General features: G+C 36.1%; 1 protein-coding gene across 1 annotated transcript; it reads left to right on the top strand.

Annotated features, from left to right (window-relative positions):
• Positions 1–2,372: 2,372 nt before the first annotated feature.
• On the top strand, positions 2,373–16,014 carry cacng4a (calcium channel, voltage-dependent, gamma subunit 4a). The gene is made up of 4 exons (XM_067373432.1): positions 2,373–2,837; positions 11,999–12,082; positions 12,364–12,504; positions 15,379–16,014. Exons 1-4 carry the CDS (start codon positions 2,609–2,611, stop codon positions 15,906–15,908), a joined length of 984 nt encoding a protein of 327 aa, XP_067229533.1. The 5' UTR covers positions 2,373–2,608; the 3' UTR covers positions 15,909–16,014.
• The last annotated feature ends 7,085 nt before the right edge of the window (positions 16,015–23,099 follow it).

The raw sequence follows: 23,099 nt of genomic DNA, 5'->3' as shown, positions 1-23,099 counted from the left end.
GTGCATATTGTAGGCCATAATGCTTTTTATTGTAAAGCACTTTGAGCTGCATTCCTTTTATAAAATGTGCTGTAAATAAAGTTTATTATGACAACAAATGATGATATAGTTAAGCATCATATGATACAGTTAAACATCACACACCGCTTTCACAAATAGCACTTTTGCAAATGTGAAATTACATTTTCAATAAACATGTAGTTAATATAAGCGACTTACATTTTTGATGCAATATTGTCTGTTTTTGGCCAACAAAAATAGTTCTAAACAAATATCATAAAAGAACCTTTGTGCATCTCTGAGCAACACACAGCTTTGTTTCGACTGATTCATTGATTCAATTACCCTTTATACTCTGTGTCTCAATGTGCATACTATCCATCCTGAATAGTATGTGACATTAGTAATATTCAGTACTATTTAGGGCGGATAGGGTGGATAGTATGTACATTGGGATGCATCATGCAGGGATTCACTTATTTTATTCTTGAATGAATTAGCTGTTGAAACGATTCAGCTGAATGAATGACTCAATGACACACTCATGAAGATAGTCACTTGCCGCCACCTACTGGCGGTTTAGTTTTATATTTAAGTATTTTTTTAAAGTATTTTAAATATACATTTCATATATACATTTGCAAGAAAAAGTATGTTAACCCCTTGGAATGAACTGGTTTTCTGCAGTAATTTTTCATAAAATGTGATCTGATCCTCATCTAAGTCACAACAATGCCTAAACACTTTGAGATTGCTTTGTATCCCCTAAAGTAGAATGGTCAAAAATAACTCCTGGCATTTTGTCTGATATATATATATATATAATGTGTGTGTGTATAAGTACATCTAAATGCCACAAGAATCAATTTAAGGGGCCATATACAAATATGCTGATTTAAGTAACAGAAAACTGACAGGAATAGTGCTTCAGAATAAATTACATTTACAAAACAAAAAATATACACTTTACTAGATGTACGATGTTAGTTATTGTGTCATCACAGTATTTGAAAAGGGGATAGATTTTAATATTCAGTCAATGTACTTGAGGAGGGTGAGTTGCCAGCTGAGGAGAGCAAGTCGTCCACCGTGTGTGGAAAGTGAGTCGCCCGCTGTGTGAGGAAAGTTAGTCGCCTGCTGTGTGAGGATAGTGGGTATACATGTCCACCGCTGGCCTATCAGTGGGAAACGCAGTAGCCACTGGGTATAGTGATTTCCCGTGACAAGTCATTAGTCTTATTTTCGGACCTTCCGGCCCTCCATAGTGCATGACCTTTGAGCCCACAGTTGGCACTGCATGAGAAACCATCATGCTGCTATGTTAAATATAGCCACATGTGCTCAGGAGTACTTTGGAAAACCTTTGTCACTTAACACAGTTTGACGAGTCCATGTTTAAGCTTGAGTTAGATGAAAGGGACCATCCAGATTTTCATCAGTGACAGATGCAAAAGCAAACATCTGTTATGGTATGGGGGTGCATCAGTGTAAACGGCATGAGTGACTTACATATGTGTGCAGGTACCATTGACGTGGTGGCATATATTTGGATTGTACAGAGACATAAACTGCCATTAAAATTATATCTTTTCTGGGAAGCAAGACAATGCCAGGCCTCATTCTGCACATGATAGCTTCATCAGAGTGGTTTCTAGAAACTCTACACCATATTTTAGATGTGCCTGACTGCCTGTCTGCAGTTCAGATCTGTCTCTTGTAGGCCTATGGCCCACCATGAAAAGCAGAATCAGACAATGACAACAACAGACTGTTGAGCAGATGTCTTATATCAGGTGAGATTGGGTAAAAAAAAAAAAAAAACAATAGCAAAATTGGAACAATTAGTATCTTTAATTCCCAAATGATTAAAAATTGTAATTGAAAGGAAAGGTGATGTGTCACAAGTGTGAAACATGCTTGTTTCCCAACTTTTTTGGAGTGTTGCAGCCATAAAAATGTAAATATGTTTATACTTACAAAACACAATAAAGTTGTTCAGTAAAAACATTGGAAATCTTTTCTTATACTTTTGTCAGTTAAATAAATGTTAAAGAGAATAAACAAGTCACAGATTATACATTTTATTGCATTTTACAAAATGTCCCAACTTTTCTGGAATTGAGGTTGTAAAGCAGGGGCGACTCACTCTCCTCAGCTGGTGACTCACTTTTCAAATACTGTGATGATGACACAATAACATTGTATATCTAGTAAAGTTTATATTTTTTTGTTGTAAATGTCATTTATTCTGAAGCAAGTTTCCTGTCAGTTAGCCTACTTAAATCTGCATATTTGTATATGGCCCCTTAAAATGATTGTTGTGGCGTTTTAAACTTTATAAAGGCAATTTTTTTTCATCTAGCCTTATTAAATGCAGCCTCTCGTCTTTCGTGTTATATTCTTACATTTAGCAATACATAAATTTGAATAAGATAGCGGCACCTGCAGCACGGTAAATGTCGCGGATTCTTTTCCCCCCCGTGTTGTAGTTTCCATCCAAAAAAGTTTGATTAACCATGCGTGGCTGAATTTGAACACGCAACAGAGATAGGTTAAATGTGCTGTGAAGTTCTCTTGATGCGATCATTTCAGTCTAGCCTACGGTGTCATGGCTTGGCGTGATCGTGGAGTTCAGATTGTTTTGACGAGCCTGGGCGCGTTCGTAGCGATCAGCCTGATGTCTGTCGCTATCGGGACCGACTACTGGCTCTACTCTAGAGCACACATCTGTAACACGACCAGAAACGCAACAGATGAAACCCAAACCTTGCTGCAGTCTAAGAAAACACGAGGAGATCTCACGCATTCTGGACTTTGGAGGGTCTGCTGTATCGAAGGTAAATGGACGGGCAGATTTTAATATCACTAGATTGTTCAACTTTTTTGTTATTTGTCAAAAAAAAAAAAAAAAAAAAAAAAAAATTATCTATAACAGTTAATTGGTCTTATTAAATGCTTTCCAATGATTCCTTGGTCAAGTAATTTAAGACACACTATTCACAAAGAAAGAATGTATTGAATTAATACATTCTGCCAAGTCACTCCTATTTCTAAATATGGTTAATAGATACACTATTACATTAAATTATGTTAATAACTAAATGATGTTAATATTTTAACATTTTATGTTAATAACTAAATAATCTCAATAAATATAGTTACTAAAATAGTAATAAATTCATATAATAAACTATGTACTCACTAGCAGTATTCAAAAATAGTAATATTTAAATCCTGCCTTCCTTATAATGCTGGTGCATTTGAAGTTCAAATCCTTAAAAATAAATAAAATAAAATAACCTCAAATACTCTCAAAATCTTTCTCTTGTCTATTAAGGAGACTGTATTCTAGGAGGCTAGACTGCAGAGGCTCTTTCATTTGCTTTTACAGGGATCCTTTTCAAAACATTGATAAACAAATAGATTACATTTTCTGCAAGATACTGAGATGAATATTCCAAGGAATTGTTTGTATTTCACCCCCATAATATTGGTTGTTTATTTGAAAATTTTAATTCTGTTCTGTAAAGATTGTTAATTTTTAAAGCTGCAGTCCGCAACTTTTTTGTGTTAAAGATTTACAAAATATTATATAATGAGAATATACAAAATTAATCCATTTTCCAAACCGTGTTTTTGTCTTATCCTGAATCATTATGGTACACTTATAATAAGTGTTTATATTCGGACTATTTCAGACCAGATTGGTTGGACTCGCCGCAGAGTATCACAGTAACTGCGTGACTCGCCATAGACATACCAAGCGGCAACCTCCCTCTTTCTCTCGTGAAGCCAATACGGAAGTAACTTAAACTGCGATTCATCGACTAGCCGCTAGGGACAGGCTCCAAAAGAGAGCAGAATCTCATAGACCCTTTTACTGTCTATGGTTTGTACGGGTTTGTACCGGTTTGTACCATAGACTGTAAAAAAAGGTTTGTACACAATGATGACGTAGCAACGTATGCGCGCGCATTTTGGCAACGGAAGTGGTGTTGTTCCCCATAGGTCCTAACGTGTTAGCAACTCCGAAAGTGATATATATATCTACAGCTTCGCGAGCGGATTAAGCAACACAGACAGATGCAGTTATTTTAAAAAGTTGACTTTATCAAATGGTATATCCGGCTATCAGATCCGTGTAGTCGAGTGGATAGAAGACGTTAGCAGATGGCCAAATACAGTGGCCAGATATATATACATAACTCTCAAGTTTTAAAGACAGGAAGAATGATAAATATCCAACAACATGACATGATTTTTAAAGTGACCAATAACATCGACGATGTAATTATTAAGCCTTTTTGGAGAGAGAGATGTTTAATGTGACAAAATGTCAGTCATCATGTGATAACGAAAATATAACTAGGTCTAGACTACTGAGCAGAAGGCTGTTTCATAAAATAAGATTAGAAAACAAGCCAGGCTTATTTTACTTAGTCAGACTTTTTGTCAGCGAATTCTGTTTCATAAAACAAACTTAAATTAGTTCAAACTCAGTTACCCTGGCAACTTATGCTGGGAAACGAGCCTGGTCTGGAGCAGGCTAACTGTCAGGCTAAGCTGAGCTTCTCTAACACTGACCAATAGGAAAGCAATGATGTTACAGCTGACTCTCTCACATACAATTTTTTGACTATATTAACATATATATATATATATATATATATATATATATATATATATATATATATATATATATATATATTATTTAATACACACACATTTACTAAATAGTGCTGAATAAAAAAAACAAATATTGGACTAAGTAGCATTTTTTATTATTATTATTAAAAGGTAAGTATGATGAACCAAAACATTTAAAGAGAAGTAATTTCTTAAAACTCTGAATCATTCTCAGACTTAATACTGACAACAATGGAAGCACTTGGGAGAGAACTGTCAGGAGTCTTATATCTTAGCACAGAAGAGTACAAGAGGATTACCAAATCATTGTTTTAAGTGTGAAAATATAGCAAAAGTAACACAGAAATATATATATATATATATATATATATATAGGCTATATATATATATATATATATATATATAGTGAATTCAGGTTGATTGTGAAACTTTTTGCTATTGAAATGACTGGGAAAAAGTGTCCTAATCAACCTGAATTTTATATATAAGTTTATATATAATTTTAATTGGTAAGATGAATCTAAACTCAGTAATTGTCCCAAAGTATATTGATTTACCGCATTACAATAGTAATTGTACCATTGTACACCCTTTACAGTTACTATCATAAACAGGCTCCCCGCGGGTCCTTAAAAAGTCTTGAAACGTCTTAAATAAAATTTTCGATTTTTAAGGTCTGAAAATGTCTTGAATTCTGGAATTTTCCATAAGGAGGTCTTAAATTTCATGTGGGATCTTAAATTTCATGTCCGACTCGTCATTTTTATTTATTTTTTCAACCGCAATTTGAACAGCGCAACATTTGGTGGCAGCACTTCGTGGGTGCAACCTGCATCATTCCATAGGTGATATACGAGTAAGTGATTGATGAATGCGTTGCGTTGATGGTTCGCCACCACGGCATTTTGCGAAATCGCAGCATGGGCAAATGTTTGTTTGATGACAACTGGTTGGAGGACGAAAAGTATCGGGGGTGGCTGAAGAAAACAGCCAGTAATCATGAAGAAAAAGACTGTGAAGCTGGGGACAGTGGGCCACATAGCGCTCGATTCACACATGAAAGCAGAGAAGCACAAGAAGTAGCCTATGTGAAATAATAGGTTAGCAATTAAAAGTAACATCGCAGCAATGGAAACATTTCGATTAATGCCGAATGAGAGAGGCTACGTGAGTTTATACATTTAAGCGTTTGTTGTTTTGCGAATCGCGATCTGGTCAGATTATCAGAGAATTTAACAATATTCCATTGGTTATTCCGCTGAACATGGAATCTGTTTCTTTTCCCAAATCTTCACTCACGCACGTTTCTTTCTTTTGTTCGCATTTAGGCCTATTATAGGCTATTCATTCATTACTGTGGTAAAGTAGAAAATACACCGTAGAACAGAAACCTTTTTGCTTGCACGTCAATTTCTATTTAACACAGTTTGTGCTTGTTATTAGACTATATAAGGCGCGTTAAGTTTGTTTGTATAGCGCGTTTCACACACGCCGGTAATTTTTACTTTCGTTTTCTCTGGCAGCGCTAAATCAAACATATATAGCCTGAATGTCTTGCCCCTGCGGAGGATAAAACTCGCTCTTCAGACCTTTTACAACAAGTGTCAGTTGCTTACATCAGGAGATAACATTAAGATATTATTATAGAGATATTATTATATCTCTTTCCTGCTCGTGTCCCACATCCCTCTCAAGTGCAGAGCGGTAGCTATATCAAAGACTAATAACGGGACTTCCCTTACGAAAAACTAGTATACTTCAAGTTAATTTGATCAAGTATACTAAAGTAATGTTCAAGTATATTTTTTAAGTATACTTTATGTAGTAAGTATAATATCAATGTACTAGTAGTAAACTTGTAAGTGTACTATTTTAATACCGCTTGGGACTAAATTGGCCCAATTGAAGTATACGTTTAAGTGTACTATAAGTGTAACAGTAGTAAACTTTGACTAGTTCACAGCTACATTTCTCATTTGTACTGCATCTGTACTAAAAGTGAACTTATACTAGTATACCAGTAGTTTACTATTTTAATACTACACAGCAAAAACTGCAGTGTTAAATTAACTCTCCAGGGAGTACATGTGAGACCATACTCAAGAGTGTTAAAGTTAATGAGATAATTAAGTGATTAATTGAGTGATGATTGAGCATTATTGAAGACACCTGATGATAACAAGCAGAATCACCAAAGGAGAAAATCACAATTTTTAAGCCACCATCGTGGAGATGAGTGTTTGTTTTAGTTGAGCTCTTGACCCTTGACTTTTTAAAATAAAATTTTGTTTGGGCTGTTTTAACTGAGTTATAACATCCAGACAAACAAGTGGAAAAAATGGTCAGGTGGTGTTGGTTATGTTTTTACATAATCATTATTTGATCTGAATATCTGAACTCATTTAGAGTCCAATCTTTGAGTTAGATTTACATTATTGATTACAGCAGCACAAGCTCTGCTTTATCAACATAATCTGAAGGATTTCACAAACAGTTGTTCTGAGCAAAAAAAAAAAAAAAAAAAAATATATATATATATATATATATATAAATATATATATATATAAATATATATATATATATATATATATATATATATATATATATATATATATATATATATATATATATATATATATATATATATATATATATATATTTTTTTTTTTTTTTTTTTTGCTCAGAACAACTGTTTGTGAAATCCTTCAGATTATGTTGATAAAGCAGAGCTTGTGCTGCTATATAAATATATATATACAGCTCATATATATATATATATATATATATATATATATATATATATATATATATATATATATATATATATATATATATATATATATATATCTATCTATAAATATATATATATAAAAATATATATATAAATATATATATATATATATCTATATATATATATATATATATATATATATATATATATATATATATATATTTATATATTTATATATATATATATATTTATATATATATTTATATATATATATATATATTTACTCATGTACTCCCTGGAGAGTTAATTTAACACTGCACAGGAACAGGAACATAGAAGTATGCTTAAAGTGCAAAAATAATATATAAAAAGTAAACTATAAGTGTGATGTCATGTTCACTTACAGAAAACTTAAAAGTATACTTGCACTAAACTAGCAGTTTACTGAGAGTATATTTCAAAGTGTACTTTCGTATACTAAAAATGTAGCTACTACTAGTATTAAAATAGTAAACTACTAATATACTAGTATAAGTTCACTTTTAGTACAGATGCAGTACAAATGTGAACTAGTTAAAGTTTACTACTGTTACACTTATAGTACACTTAAACGTATACTTCAATTGGGCCAATTTAGTCCCAAGCGGTATTAAAATAGTACACTTACAAGTTTACTACTAGTACATTGATATTATACTTACTACATAAAGTATACTTGAACATTACTTTAGTATACTTGATCAAATGAACTTAAAGTATACTAGTTTTTCATAAGGGTTTGGCTATATGACGCATCTTTGTGTGGAAATAAAAAACAGATGTTTTTTTTTTAAATAATATTTAACTTTCTTATAGGTTACCATTATTTACCAATATTTATTTCATAGTTTTACAGGCTAGTGTGTTGTTTCATTGACAGAATAGCTAAAATAAACACGCACGTCTGTTATCCCTGTTGAAAAAAACAGCAAATTTCAAAATGTATTTAAATGAGGTTGCCTATATATACACACAAACATACACACTCTTCAAATCATATTTAATGCTTTTAAAATAGGCTACATAAAAAAGTAAAATAGTTCTAGCAGATTCTGCTGTGGTACCGAAATTGGTACCGAGAACCGTAAATTTTCATGGTATCGGCACCGACTACTGGAATTTTGGTACCGTGACAACACTAGTTTGTATACTGTTATACATGTATATCTTGGATTGCCAGATTGGCATTAATCCCATTGTTGACCATATTGGAAGTTTGATGTCTTCACAGCACTGAAAGTAGGCTAGTAGCTGAACAAAGCACTTTTAAATGCATTTCTGATCCTGATCTTTCCTACAATTGTCTGACTGGATCTTCATTCATTAGGTCTATCTATGCATATATTATTGAATGTGCTTGCATTTATCTGTGTCTGAAATGACATAGAAAACACTAATCAGACCCTGAACAACATTTTCTTGGGGGAGAACCCCCAAACCCAGCTCAAGGCTATTTGGCAGCCACATTTACCCATAATTTAGATCAAGTATGACGAATACTTTAACTTTTGTGTATTTGTGGGCTTTTGCAATGTCCTGGGGCTAAACTGCTATGAGGGGCCAGAATTTAGAAATTACCTTAAGTACCTTAAAGGCTGATAGTTTATACATAGTCAACCGTGTCAGGGTTGTAAGGTCAATCGGCACTTGGTATAAAAGTTTTTGCGTCCCTTTGACCTGTCTTGAGCATGGCTCTGGTGAGTTGTGCCACGCTAATGCTTCGCCACATCATTCTGTGTTGTCGCACTGAACATTTTCCTGTTTTTTTTTTTTTTTGTTGAGGTAAAGTCTTAAATTTTCCTTTTAGAGGACTTAAAAAGGTCTTAAAAGTTATTAAATTTGCTGTTAAAAAATGTGCAGATACCCTGATAAAAAATACACATACTTGTAGATTTAAACTTGTACATAAGGCATATTTAATGTCCAACATCAAATATTTTAGCAAAATGTATATTTTAGAATTATTGCTTCTATTGCATTCCGTCTGTTTAGTGCGCATGCGCTCAGCAGCGCTCATTCACTGTGAAGTTTAGCTGCAAAATGGAAATATTTGCATTACTTTCTAACATTTACAGATGGAGAATAAACTTGTGAAAAGTAAGTTATGCACTGAGGAAAACACCATGTCTCAAACGCATAAAATAGCACAAAATGTATGCCCTTTCCTGTGGTGGATCGATTTGATCCATGATCGACCTCTAGGGCTGCTTAAAAAAAACGTGCATGCGAAATTATCTTGACTATGTGAACCTGGATCGAATTAGCGGGACTGCGTGAACTTCAATTACCTTTTATGAAACCGTTTTAGCCCAGACTCATTTGTTAGGTTAATTCAAGTCAGGTTTTGGAGTTTAATCCTCGCTTTTCTGAGCATCTTTTATGAAACAGCCCTCAGGTGTTTTCAGTGAACAAGCTGTAAAACTGTTGACTAAGTTCAGAAACTCATAAAAAACTGATGCTGATTATCTGGGAAACATTCTCTAACAGCAGTCAAGTTGTCATTGTTTGTGTCAAACAAGCTGTGAATTTGTTGTAACATTAAAATAGGAGATCATGACTTACTCTGTGCTCAAATTGATGCTCAGAGCTCCAGTGTTTTCCTCTGTGGGTGAACGAGGATGATGGTGAACAATTCCAGGATATGCTTTTTTTTCATTGGTTGTTGGTTTAAATTACCCAGATACAATAGTGCTATTTTCTGATTGGCTACTGTGTAGCCTCTTTCTTTTTTTGATTGGCTGATAAGTGGCAGGCCAGGGGAGACGCGCTTGATTCCTGCCCGGCGCAGCGGCATATTAAATATATGAAAAATAGTTTTTCTGCGTGCGAAATACAATGTGTGGTGGGAGTGCGTGACAAAAGACCGAAATGAGTGACTGTCACGCTCAGTGCGTTACACCTGAGAGCCCTGAAAAACTTTCAGAGTTGCTAACACGTTAAAACCAATAGGCAACAACACCACTTCCATTGCCAAAATGCGCGCGCAACTATTTGATCACGTGTGCTGTAAAAGGGTCTATAGAGTCCCATGTTAAATTGGTCAAGTTTATAGCAGAAAAAAAACATGTTTACAAGTTGGTTCAAATTGTGGTTTTGGTCTATACTGCTATTTTTGCCCTTCATGACAACTCTGAGGGGGGTGAATTTTTTTATAACTTATCCGTTTAAATTATATTAAGCCTTAAAGTTCTGCATAATTAAGGGCATGGTCACTTGAGTGAAAGATAGATTGTGCTACAGTCTGTGAGCTGTCACTTTACCTCAGCTGCCGCTGAATTTGGCATCTCAGCCATTTTTTTTCTCGATTATTTTATACAATTATAAAATATGGCTTGCTGCATAATATTCGAGACTGATATGTGTCTGTGTAGATGTGCATGCATGCGGAAGAAACAGAACACACGTTGTTGGATCGTGGCATTGGCTGAAAGTTTTGGTTGTGAGATTTACTACAATGACAAGGGCGGGAGGATATCAAAATCCGACAGCACTGCTTGGATATTATAACTAAAACTGCAGCACTATTTTAAAAAAAATATATACTTTGGACACAGGCTCATTTGTTTGTTAGATACGATCGTATACATTTTTTCAACATAAAGGCTGTTCAGATTGCATCCTTTCTTGAAGAACGATGACAGAGATCATTCAGAAGAAATGTGACATGTTTTTTTGTTTTGCAATGGACACTCATATTTTACCCAAGTGCCACAGATTGGATTCATCTCGCGATCTCTATTTCATTATTAAGGTATGAAGTCCCATTTGATTTTCCATGTTGTTATTTGCACACCCAACACTACTAGTGTTGGAGGATCTATATCTTAAAAAAACACTGTAGATTGACAGTAAACCTTTAGAACGTTCTGATGATAAAACTCATCTTCATTAATATTTTATCCTAGATAGGTCCTTTGCCTGCTAACATGGTCATGTCAAGCTAGACAGGCGTGGTTTCAGCAACCAGTCATATCAGCTCAAACCACCTCCCCGCCTCTTTGCCCATTTTCAGTTATCCGGGAGTGACGTGCGGTGACACGCAGCTAAGATGGCCGTGGCCTCATTTACGTCAAAACTGCTGTTCAGAACTCTATGGGTGACACTACGTCCATATTTTTTTACAGTCTATGAGACATACACGGAGAAAAGTAGCTCCGGCTAGAATTTTCCTCCGCAAGACGCGTGCAGTTCTGTTTATTAACCGCTAGAGGGCCAAAATCGCGGAGAGCAGCTTTAATATATCTGTCTATTCATGAGCCTTTAAAGAATGTCACAAGCATGAGCAATTGATAATAAAACATGATGGTTTAAAGACCTCAACAAGAATATACCTGTGGTACAGATATTTAACAGTTACATGTAAATTTGCATACATTAAGGGATATTTTAGAGTAAGGTCAAGCAAAAGAGAGAGCACATAAAATATATAATATATTCTTAGTACTGAAGGAAGGAAGTTAGTTTAAGCTTTTTAAGATTCATCCTGAAAAAAAAAAACAAGGAAGAAAATTAACTTAAAATTGATCTTATAAGGTAATGCAATCTTTATATAAAATTCAGCAGCACTTATGTTTGGCACAGGGATCAACAATGGGAGCTGCTACTGGATCAATCATTTTTCTGTGGATAATGACTATGACACCGACAGTTCAGAGTACATCCTCCGTGAGTTCATTTTCTTTATAACATTCAAAGAACGATTCAAAATAATATTCCATCACTTGATTAAATTCCACCAAAGATTAAATTATGATTATATATGTCATATATATTATTATTTTTTAGCCCAGTTGTTTCAATATGACATTTCTATAATAATGTTGGCTAGTGTATGCACATATATGAAAATTTGCTTTCGTTTTAGGCATATCTACAATGAGAAGCTGGTGGCACATTTCAGGTTAAAAGTCTGTTTACATACAGTAAGATGCCTTTGTGTGTTGCAGGATTGGTGCGGGCATCCAGTCTCTTCCCCATCCTGAGTACCATCCTGCTTCTCTTGGGGGGACTTTGTGTCGGGGTGGGCCATGTTTACAGCAGCAGAAATAGCATTATTCTGAGTGCAGGAATCCTTTTTGTATCTGCAGGTACAATGCTTGCCAGTAACCTTAACATTCAGCCAGTTCTAGTGTTTCAGAAGAGAATCCCTGATGAGTCTCCAAACACAAATCATAATTTTAGCAAAGCATATTAATGTATTTTAATTGAAAAAGCAGTGTTGCCATAAATGCATGCATGCTATAATGTAAAACATATTTTGCCAATTTTAGTTTTAATCATTTTTTCCAATTTCATATGCATAAGTTGTGATGATCAAAAATATAGACATACCTGTAACTGTCACATTTACATTCAGTTTAGTCTGTCTTAGTTTTATTTTCAAGGACTTTTAGTTTGCTCATCTTGTGCTACCTGATTCTTTGTTTCTTTGCGCCTGCTAGTCATTTGTCACCATGGTTACTCAATAATTAGATCACCTTTTAGTCTTTGAGTTCATCATCACTGTATATTTATGTTCCTCTTCAGTTCCCATTCATTGTTCCCATATTGTTGTGTTGTTGTGTTTTACACGGTGTGCCATTTGAGTTTCTTCACTCTTGGATTACCTGTGTCTCTTGGATTAATAAACACAATTTCTATTTGAATTACTTAGTCTATCTTCTTCATCCTGTGAACTAAACGTTACAGAATACTTGATCAAAAAAGAAAATGGATTATGCAGAGGAGCAACTCCAGTCCTTATATCAAGGAGCATGGCTATTGGAGGATTTTGTGGATGAATTCCTTGAACTATGCTATCAGGTATGTTGGGACGAGTGCACTTAAAAAATGCATTTTTGGAGCAGGCTTAATGATGAAGTGCTCCAAATAATGATTGCGGGGAACGACAACTGCTCATTATTTCTATATATCGAGTATGCCCTGTGTGTGGCTGGTTCTTCACTTATTGTAGAGGAGGAAGCCTGCTCCGAACCAGCTATAATAATCCCAACCCTGCCTGCTCAAAATTATCCAGTGGACCTCACAGAGCGGAATCCAGAGCCCAGCCAGCTGTCAACCCCTAGCACGGACATTTCTTTCAAATGAAATTTACCCCAAGCTTTACTCACCCTCAAGCCATCCTAGGTGTATATGACTTTCTTCTTTCTGATGAACACAATCAGAGATATTTTAATAAATGTCCTGATGCATCTGAGCTTTATAATGGCAGTGAACGGGTCATGAGTATGAGCTGAAGAAAGTGCTTCCATCTTCATCCATCCATCATAAACGTATACTCCACATGGCTCCGGGGATTAATAAAGGGCTTCTGAAGCAAAGCAAAGCAATGCGTTTGTGTAAAAAAATATCAATATTTAACAAGTTATAAAGTAAAATATCTAGCTTCCGCCAGACCGCCTTCTGAAACAAGGACAGAGCCCGAGCCCCAATTTGAGTCTGACCAAGTGTATGAGCCGCCACCGTGCATCACAGTGGGATTTTTAGTGCAAAAGGAGGGAATGGAGGAAAACCCCGACCACAATCCTGCCACTGAGGGTGATCTAAAACTGGCCTCTATGAAATATAATTATTATAATCATTTAGATACGGATGTTATCCTGAGTCTCCTGTCCCATCCAGCACTAAGTGGTGTTGTCATCGTCACTGTTCCACCAAGTTTCCTGAGTCTTCATCATCGCAGCTGGACCTGCTCAGATCGAAATCATCTGTGTCTTCATTGCTGCTGGTCCTGCTCAGCATAAAGTCTGGTTTGTTGCCCTGTATCAAGTCTAAGCCATTGACTTCTCCTCTAACACCATTCTGTTGTGTGGATAAGCCTCAGGTCTTCCGGTCTCCAGCGTTGCTCAGGCAGGTGGATCCCTAGCTCCGCCTCCAGCCGCTAATCCCGTTATTCCACCTTGGTCCATGACCTGTCGGCTCCACCTTGGTTCCTCCCTCTCTCAGCTCCACCAGATACTATCGTCCTTCCAACTCCACCGGGTTCCCTCGTCCCTCCAGCTCCACCTTTGTCAGGTGTCACTCTGCCTGCACCACCGACTTATGAGCCGTCCACTGTGCTCTGTCTCTCCACCCCTTCGGCTGCACCGGGCTCCAACTTCCCTCCAGCTCCGCTTGGCCCTCAGGCACTCTGGCTCCACCTCAGTCGCTCATCACTACGGCTCCGCCTCGGCCTCCTGTGCCATCATGTCACCTGATCCCATCTACTCTCTGTCTGCACCCAGGGTTCCACTACCATCAGCTTCTAATCCGTCAGTCGTCCCCCGGGTGTTGTCAGCAAAGTTTCCACCATGGCTCCTCCCTCTGTTGACTCCACTGTGGGCTTCTATCCTGGTTACTACTGAACCACCTCTTAAATCATATTATGGTGTAACGCCTTCTCGGAGCGGGGTGTTCTGTCACAATTACATTCAGTTTAGTCTGCCTTAGTTTTATTTTCAAGAACTTTTAGTTTGCTTATTTTGTTACCTGTTTCCTGTGTTTCTTTGTTTCTGCCAGTCGTTTGCCACCATGGTTACTCATTAATTTGATCAACTTTTAGTCTTTGAGTTCATCACTGTGTATTTATGTTCCTCTTCAGTTCCCATTCATTGTCCGGTATTGTTGTGTTTTACATTGCTGTGTCATTTGAGTTTCTTCACTATTGGATTATCTTTGTCTCTTGGATCAATCTTCATCCTGAGGACTAAATGTTACAATAACATGCACTTCTCAATTTGCTTGATTAATGCTTCATACTTTTGTATTACATTAATTCACTAAAACTTTACAATGATGGATTTTCAAAATGGATCTTTTGCATGATTGTAGGAGACATTATCAGAAGAGAATTGATGATTCTCAAGTAGAAGAGAATGAATGATTCTCAACTTGGAATTGAGAAAACATTTAGTTATGACTTGACCAGGTGATGGCAATGTGCATTATCTAATTAGAAGCTTATTATTGTTACCTTTCATCAGGTCTCAGCAATATCATCGGCATCATCGTTTACATCTCTAGTAATGCCGGAGACCCTAGTGACAAGAAAGGAGAAGATAAGAAAAACGTATACAGCTATGGATGGTCCTTCTACTCAGGTGTACTCTCCTTCATTGTGGCTGAGGCCATAGGTGTGTTGGCAGTTAACATCTACATTGAAAAGAACAAAGAGGTTAATTTCAAGCACTTTCAGGTTATTAAAACTGCCCCTCCCCCCTCCCCCTCCCTCTACACCAGCATTCCAAGTTACCATTACAGAAAACAATGGTCCCAGTCCTGTTCTCAATCCACAGATGCATCTAAAATCACTTCCCCTGCCATACTTAGGGTCACCAGCTCCTCACTACCTTTGGGGGACATTTCAATGTATATGCTGGGGAGAGAACATCCATTCAAGGCAGGTGCTCTGGCCTCTTATTACACTGATCTTGCACATCCTAACTTCTTGCAAGCCCACAACAACATCCCTAAAGATAAGGACAGTTTGAATCACAAGATAACTCCTGTGTAAAAAAATGCAGTTATGTCACGCATTTACTATTTTTCTCAATTGTTTTGGGTTCAATACACTTTCTCAGAACAGTTTTAGTTTCTTGTTCACACCAGATGTGAATTTCTAATTCATTTAACCAAATTCCATGCATTTTTGGCACATGCAGAAAAGTAGGAACAATTGTCTACAATATGCACAATAAATAAATACACATGGTTTGCTGATCAAAACTGATGAGTTGATTTATTGAAATTGTCACACTCCTCACAACTTCTTTTTCATCATATGAGTCAGCACATACAAAATAATCCATTTAATTATCAAAATGTATCAACATACATGTATTTCACATGAATATTTTTGGTTTACATGTAATGGATTGCTACAACTGTGCATATTTTTTTTTTCTGTGTACTACATGTGGGAACCGTTCATGAACCAGATAAATGAATCAGATAAATGAATCATTCAGATGATTCTTTCAAAACATTAATCCAGAAACCCAAGCTCAGAGAATCTAATTTTCAGCTCTAGTCCATCTACAGAACAACCCCCTGCTAGGTACTTTTATGGCACCCATGCTTCCTGACTGAAGGAAAGGTGGCAAACTTTTAAACCATAAACCAAACACAATTTAAGCCCAAGAGGATTAAGAGTCTTTGATCTCCAGATCAAAAGAGACTGCGACATTGCAGACCTGTTCTCTGAGTGACCTTTGAATGTCACAGAAGAACCCACAAAGACACAAACTGTATCAAATTGTTCCAAACAATTTGAAACTGACTTATCAAACATCTTTTAATTGCATAAATTTTATATCACGTCTACATATGCTACATGTGACCAGTTATGTTTTAGAACACCCACAACTCATGTAACTGTATAACTATTGAATGGTTGAATGAAAGTATTTCTTGTTTGATATGTATCTAAATCTCCATTTTCCATTCAAATCATGGCTTGAATGAAATCTGTGTAAAATGTATCATATTCCATTTAATAGAAATCATGTTTAAACAGTACTCTCTGCCGAGACCGGCAGTTCCAGAGGCCAGAGGTAACACTCAGTTTATGATTGGGGTGGAGAAAAGCCACCTTTGAAACAAGACAATACCTGATTGGTCATAACTCCTCAAAGAGGTGGGACAAACACCTATGTTTTTAAAATAGTCATATCACAAGACAATAGAAGACTAAGATGAAGATGGAGACCAGAGAAGTAACTAATCCTTGAACAAAGAAGAATTTGGCTTAAGACAAAGGACAGACAAGCAGCTCATTCAAGCCATCCAACTTTGCTCACTTTCCTTTTCTTTTACTTTAAAGGTCCCGTTTTTCGTGGTTTTTTGAAGCTTTGATTGTGTTTATAGTGTGCAATATAACATGTGTTCATGTCTCGCGTGTAAAAAAACACAGTATTTTTCACATCATTTACTTATCTGTATACCGCTGTTTCCACTGTCATAAAAACGGGCTGATGACTTCCTTGTTCTATGAAGTCCTTCCTTCAGAAATACGTAACGAGTTCTGATTGTGCCAGCGGTTCCTGTGTTGTGATTAGACAGCTCTGAGCACACCGTGCCCGGAAAAGTCACGCCTCTTACCATAACGTGGAGATGCACGCTCTCAGTGTTATTGTAAACATGTCTTTAATTTTACCCTATCAATTTGAGCCGGAATCAGACCCGGTGATTGGACTGCGGGATGAAAATAACAGCGTTTCGACAACATGGCGACAAACACACTCTACAAACGCAACTCTTGTGTATTCCTGTGGGCGGAGGTTAGTCAAAAAACTGTTTTAGGGACGTCATTAAAGAAGGAAGTAGAGGGATGTAGTCCAAACTGGCCGTTCGATGTAGGCGACTTCTGTTAAATAAAATATCTCGCTTGGCATTGAACTTTGAGCTTTAAAATTTTACAGATTTTATTTATACTCTAACAACAACATTACACACTAACTAAAGTTTGAAACTTGGGATCACGAAGAACGGGACCTTTAACTTTCTTTTCCGTAGAGAGTCTCATGTTCTAAGCAGGTTCTAAGTTATGTTTTTCCGCAAAGTTTAACCAATGACTTTTGCCGCCTCAACTTTAAACTCCAGCCACTACAAGAGACTTAATTTCATTTGCCAGCATGCTCAAACATGATTGGGTTTTACCTAACCACAATCTGGACCTGAAAGATCCTGTAACAAATCATCGACTCGGAAAAACTCTTTTCTCCAAACCAAGGACGCCGACAAGGAGATCCCCATTTTAAAGTCGACAAGCAAGTATCTCCAGATTCTAAAGCTGAACTGGAGCATTAAATTACTGTGATTCATGGTTTGTTCAGGTTAGGTCTTGCGAAATGCATATTTTGCTAGAAATGCTCATCATTTCATTACCTCTCTTAAAACTATTTCTCTCTCATTTCCTTTCTTTCTGCAACACGTATGAATGTTTGTGTGTGTGTGCATGTTTGTGTTAGATTAGTTTGTGTTAACAATCAATAAAGTCTCTTGTAGATTTTAAAAGAAAGTTTCTTGTGTTTGTGCTTGTAAATTTAATGTCTTAAACTGTCGATCTTGTTACCGAGCTATTAATTAGTGTTTTCACAATATTCATATCCGCAACAAGAGCTTATTATGGCCAGAGAAAATGAATGCTGGACGATTCAGTTGCTCGGTCATAAACTAAATGACTCTTTATAATTCCCTATAAATTAATTATTTGATTTGAGCTGATTTGTTCATATTGACTTTTCCCTGTAAACATTTACCTATTGTTCAAAACTGGATCTAAAAAGTTAAATCGGACAGTCAGTGTCAAAAAAGTAGGACAAAATTTAAATTTGTATGTAACAAACATTCCTAGGGTTATCTAAAATCTAAACATTTTGACTAGTAAGGCTCACGTGATGATAAAAAAAATTAAAAACTTGTGATATTGTGAAAAAGTTGTGATAGTCAAATAAAACAGATATGACAATTGCACTTGTAGTTTAGAGAATGTTAAGATGAATGTTAAGACTTAAAATGAAGTGTAACCAAGACTGTTTAAGAAAACGTTCCAAAGCAATTAATAAAAACTGTAATATAGAATTTATTACACGGGACAGTCTTTTTTGAGGCAACTCGGTTGATTTATTAGCATTTTGAATAAGCCATCTTTTTTCTTTTTAGCATCTATTAAAGAAGCTCAAAAACAGTAACAATACTGCTATAATGGATTGAAATTTTGCTTTGGATTTTTTTTTTTTTATCATTGTTCATCATGAAAATAATAATAATAAATGAATCCTTAGGAAAACAATCTTTATCACATATGGTTAACTTGTTAATTTGGTTCCTAGTGTGTGATGGATGACTTGCATCATAAGTATTCATTTTATAATGTTAAGTCAACATTAAAACAACAAGTTGAGATTCATCTTTACTGAGGTCTTGTAAGAGAGGCATGATGGATTCTCTAGTTCCCAACTCTCATTCACTTTAACGTATTCAAAGTCACTGAATTGATGATTGTCACAACAAAAAAACAGCATATGCTGGTTATGTATGTTTTGAAGTATGGCTTATATGGTTTGAGCTGGTTTAAGCTGGTCCTTAGTTGGTCCTTAGCTTGTTTCTCATGTCATGTTTTAATTGGATCATTGTTTTTTATCTTGTTATCTGTTCTGATTTTTTTTTATCTTGTTTAGCAGTTCACTTTTGTCATTGTTTGTTTTAGTTATGTGCTTACCCAAAGTCATGTATTTAAGCACTCATGTTTGCCATGTTTCATTCAATTCAATTCAATTCAATTCAATTCAAATTTATATGGGGCTTTTCACAATACATATCTTTTCAAAGCAGCTATACAGAAAATGCATGTCAGCATTACAAATCACGCAGTTAGCTAACAACGTAGTAATTGAAACAATGAGTGCGTTTACATGCACCCTCATGTGATTATAATGGAATTTTGGCAATATTGCAGTTAAACTTCACCTCATGTAAACGCAATACTTCAATCAAACGAATGCAATTAAGCTCTTAATCGTAGTAACCAATCGCATTAAACTTGGTAGTGTATGCCGATTTTAATTGCAATAAACAGGCATGTAAACACCTTAATCACATTACACATCTTACTGTGATTAAGATACTCTGATTCTGAGAAATAATTGCATTATTAGTGCACACGTAGATGTTGTCAATGGATATATATAGCAAAATGTTGAAATGTGCATGGTGATCCAGAGTTTGCATCATCTGAAGTCCTCGCAGGAGTTGGTGACATCTCTTCACAAGTGTCAAGCCATCTGAAGTCTTCATAAAAGGCTGGATCCAAACTGGAGCTGACGTACTCTCTAGTTACCTCGGGATGGGCATAAAACAGAAAAGCAAATGGAGAATAATTAGCGTAGCTGCTGTTCATAACATTAAGCAAAGATCATGTGCATTTGATCTGATATAACTGGAGTACAAGGATATGAGATACATTATGTGAATGCTTGGCAAAAGAGATGTTTCTCTAGATTTAGTCTGAACCTTGAACATTATCAGGCTATTCCAGTCTCATCTGGTGGACTTGGATATTTACTATTAGAAGCCCAGAGTTTTGTGATCTTAAAGAGCTTGATGGATTGTAGGGCTATAGAAGATCAGTTAAATACACAGGAGCTAAACTATTTAGGGCAGTAGCAGTACTTTACAATTGATATGGAACTTAATAGGTAACCAGTGTAGAGATGATAAAATTGGTGTTATATGATCATACTTTCTTGACCTTTTGGTCTAATTGTAGCTTGTTTATTGAGGATGCAGGACAACCAGCTAGTAATGCACTACAGTAATCTAATCTAGTAAGTCTAGAGGTCATAAATGCATGAACTAACTTTTCTGCATTAGAAACATATAACATGTTCCATAGCTAAGCAAAGTTTCTGAGGTGCAAGGTGGCTGTTTGTTGTGTATTGAAGTATGTTACACTGTTCCATTTTATTTATTGTCTAGCTCATTGTTTATGTTTTGTTTCACATCTTAGATTAAGTTCATAGTTTTTGTTTTTGGATCATCACCATTGAAAATAAAACTGCAGTTGAGTTCTCTACACCCTCATCTTCATTTGCTTCATGCCAGCTGCATTACAGAATACACAACCGGCCCACCATGAACCCAGCAGTTGCTTTACTACGTCTACATCAGTAATTAGTCCCAATGAGGATTGCGTGGACGAGTTTTGTGGACTGTTCTACCAGGTGTGATTTAATGATGTGGCATTGAAAGACAGTGTTCGGAATTGCTTAAATGATTTGTAAAACTACTTGATGCCTGTTGTTCCGGCTCTAGCCGAATATTGACTATGCCCTGCTGCTGAGCAGTTCCTTATTTACTGTGGGAATTGCAGATTATTTCATACTACCCACCACACCAGAATCTTCTTAGGTCAAGGCCACCACGCCAGAGTCTTCTCCCATCAAGGCTGCCACGCCAGCGTCCCAAGTCTGGTAGTTTCCCCAAGTCTGGTGGTCCCAGAGGTCCTTGGCCTGACTTCGGTGCTTCCGGTGATGGTTACTGCCATCTTATATTCAAGGTGGCCACCCATGCCTCTTCTACTGTGGCCATGGAAACTGACTCTACATGATCTTGTCCTCTGCTCCACAGTCCAGACCTGCCTCTGCTTCACAGCCCAGGTATGCCACCAAGCCATGTTCCAGACCCACCTCCACATCTGTTTTGTCATTAGTTGTTTTTGTCATGTGCTTACCCATAGTTCTGTATTTAAGTCCACATATACTCATGAAGCACTCAGTACTCATTAAGTTTCATTGCTTCTTACAGCAGTTTTAAAATTTTTTTTTTTTTTACAAATGTAAAATTGACATTGATAAAACTTAATGTATTTGTCCATCTATTAACCCCTTTAAGTAGCAAGCACCTCACCATTATTTTTTATAATGTAAAATCATTTTGTGGTCATTTAATATGTAAAGTGTGTGAGGTATGTTAGTTTATTAAGTGTCATAGGAGAATTTGCTTGCTGGATAGTAAAGCAGAACGTTTAATGTCACAATGTATGTACTTATACATCACATTCAATCTTTGTATAATTACAAAAGAGACTGCAACATAGAATTTGTTAGTTTTTATTTGAAATGTTATTTTTCAACACACAATGTCCACTAATTTGAATAAAATTTGTCTGTAACAAGAGTGCAAATACATCTCATGGTACCTGAATATGGTTATCATTTAGTATGGTAGTATGAAAATTCCATGGTACTACTATCTGCAACAGTTACTTTGCCATGGTACCATAACAGTACCATCACTAATCCCAGAAATGTCTCAAATCAACAACAAAAAAGGCTGCTTCTATTTTAACTCTTCTGTTTTTTTCTGTTATTTTATATCATAAAAGCCTAAAAATAAAATAAATGTAGAGACTAATACTGTCCTAGTTTCTTCCAAATGCAGAATGTTCCCCAAATGTTGTATTCATTTGGTTTAGTTGTTTGTGAACCATTTTTTAAGGTTGTTTTAAAAATTCACACTGCCATCAAGCTCTCCCCAACCATCTCCACTCTGCCCCTGTGTCCAAATATCCATTTATCCAGCCTACTTCCATTAAAAAAATATGTGAGCTGTGTAGTGTAGGATTTGAGGGCGAACCAGACACAAATTAATCTTGCAGATGATCCATTCAAACAGAATATTTAATAGAATTCTGAATCAACACTCAGGACCCTAAATCAGAGGATCTTCCATTTGGGATGCCATTCAGTCTAGGAACCCCCAGCTAAGTACTTTATGGTCATGCACGCATCCTAATTAAGGAAGAATATTGTCACTTGGGACAGTAAGCACAAGACTAATATTCGAAAAGACAACACATTGTAACTCACAGCTTGAGCCCAATGAAGATAACGCCAGAGGTTGTGTGATCCTGAAACAGACCTTCGTCTTCTGAGTGACCTCTGAGTGACACAGAGTTGAAATCCACAGAAAAACCCACACCCAACCTTCTGTTTCTGGTGAGTGCATCCTTTGAACACTTTAATATCCCATGAGAGGAGTTGTGAATGGCTGTTAAGCAACACTACTAACGACATAAGTCACATGACAGAGACAACATGGCAGATGTAGTATGTTCAAATTTCATTCATACTACACACATTCATGCTATCTAGAACATATTTTTTTAAAGGTAGCAAAGAAAGTTTCAAACTAAATGTTGTAC

Source organism: Chanodichthys erythropterus, chromosome 21 (genome assembly GCF_024489055.1).
Source record: "Chanodichthys erythropterus isolate Z2021 chromosome 21, ASM2448905v1, whole genome shotgun sequence".
Classification (NCBI taxonomy): domain Eukaryota; kingdom Metazoa; phylum Chordata; class Actinopteri; order Cypriniformes; family Xenocyprididae; genus Chanodichthys; species Chanodichthys erythropterus.
The sequence above is the reverse complement of the archived record's forward strand: the minus strand, read 5'-3'. Positions and strand labels throughout refer to the sequence as shown.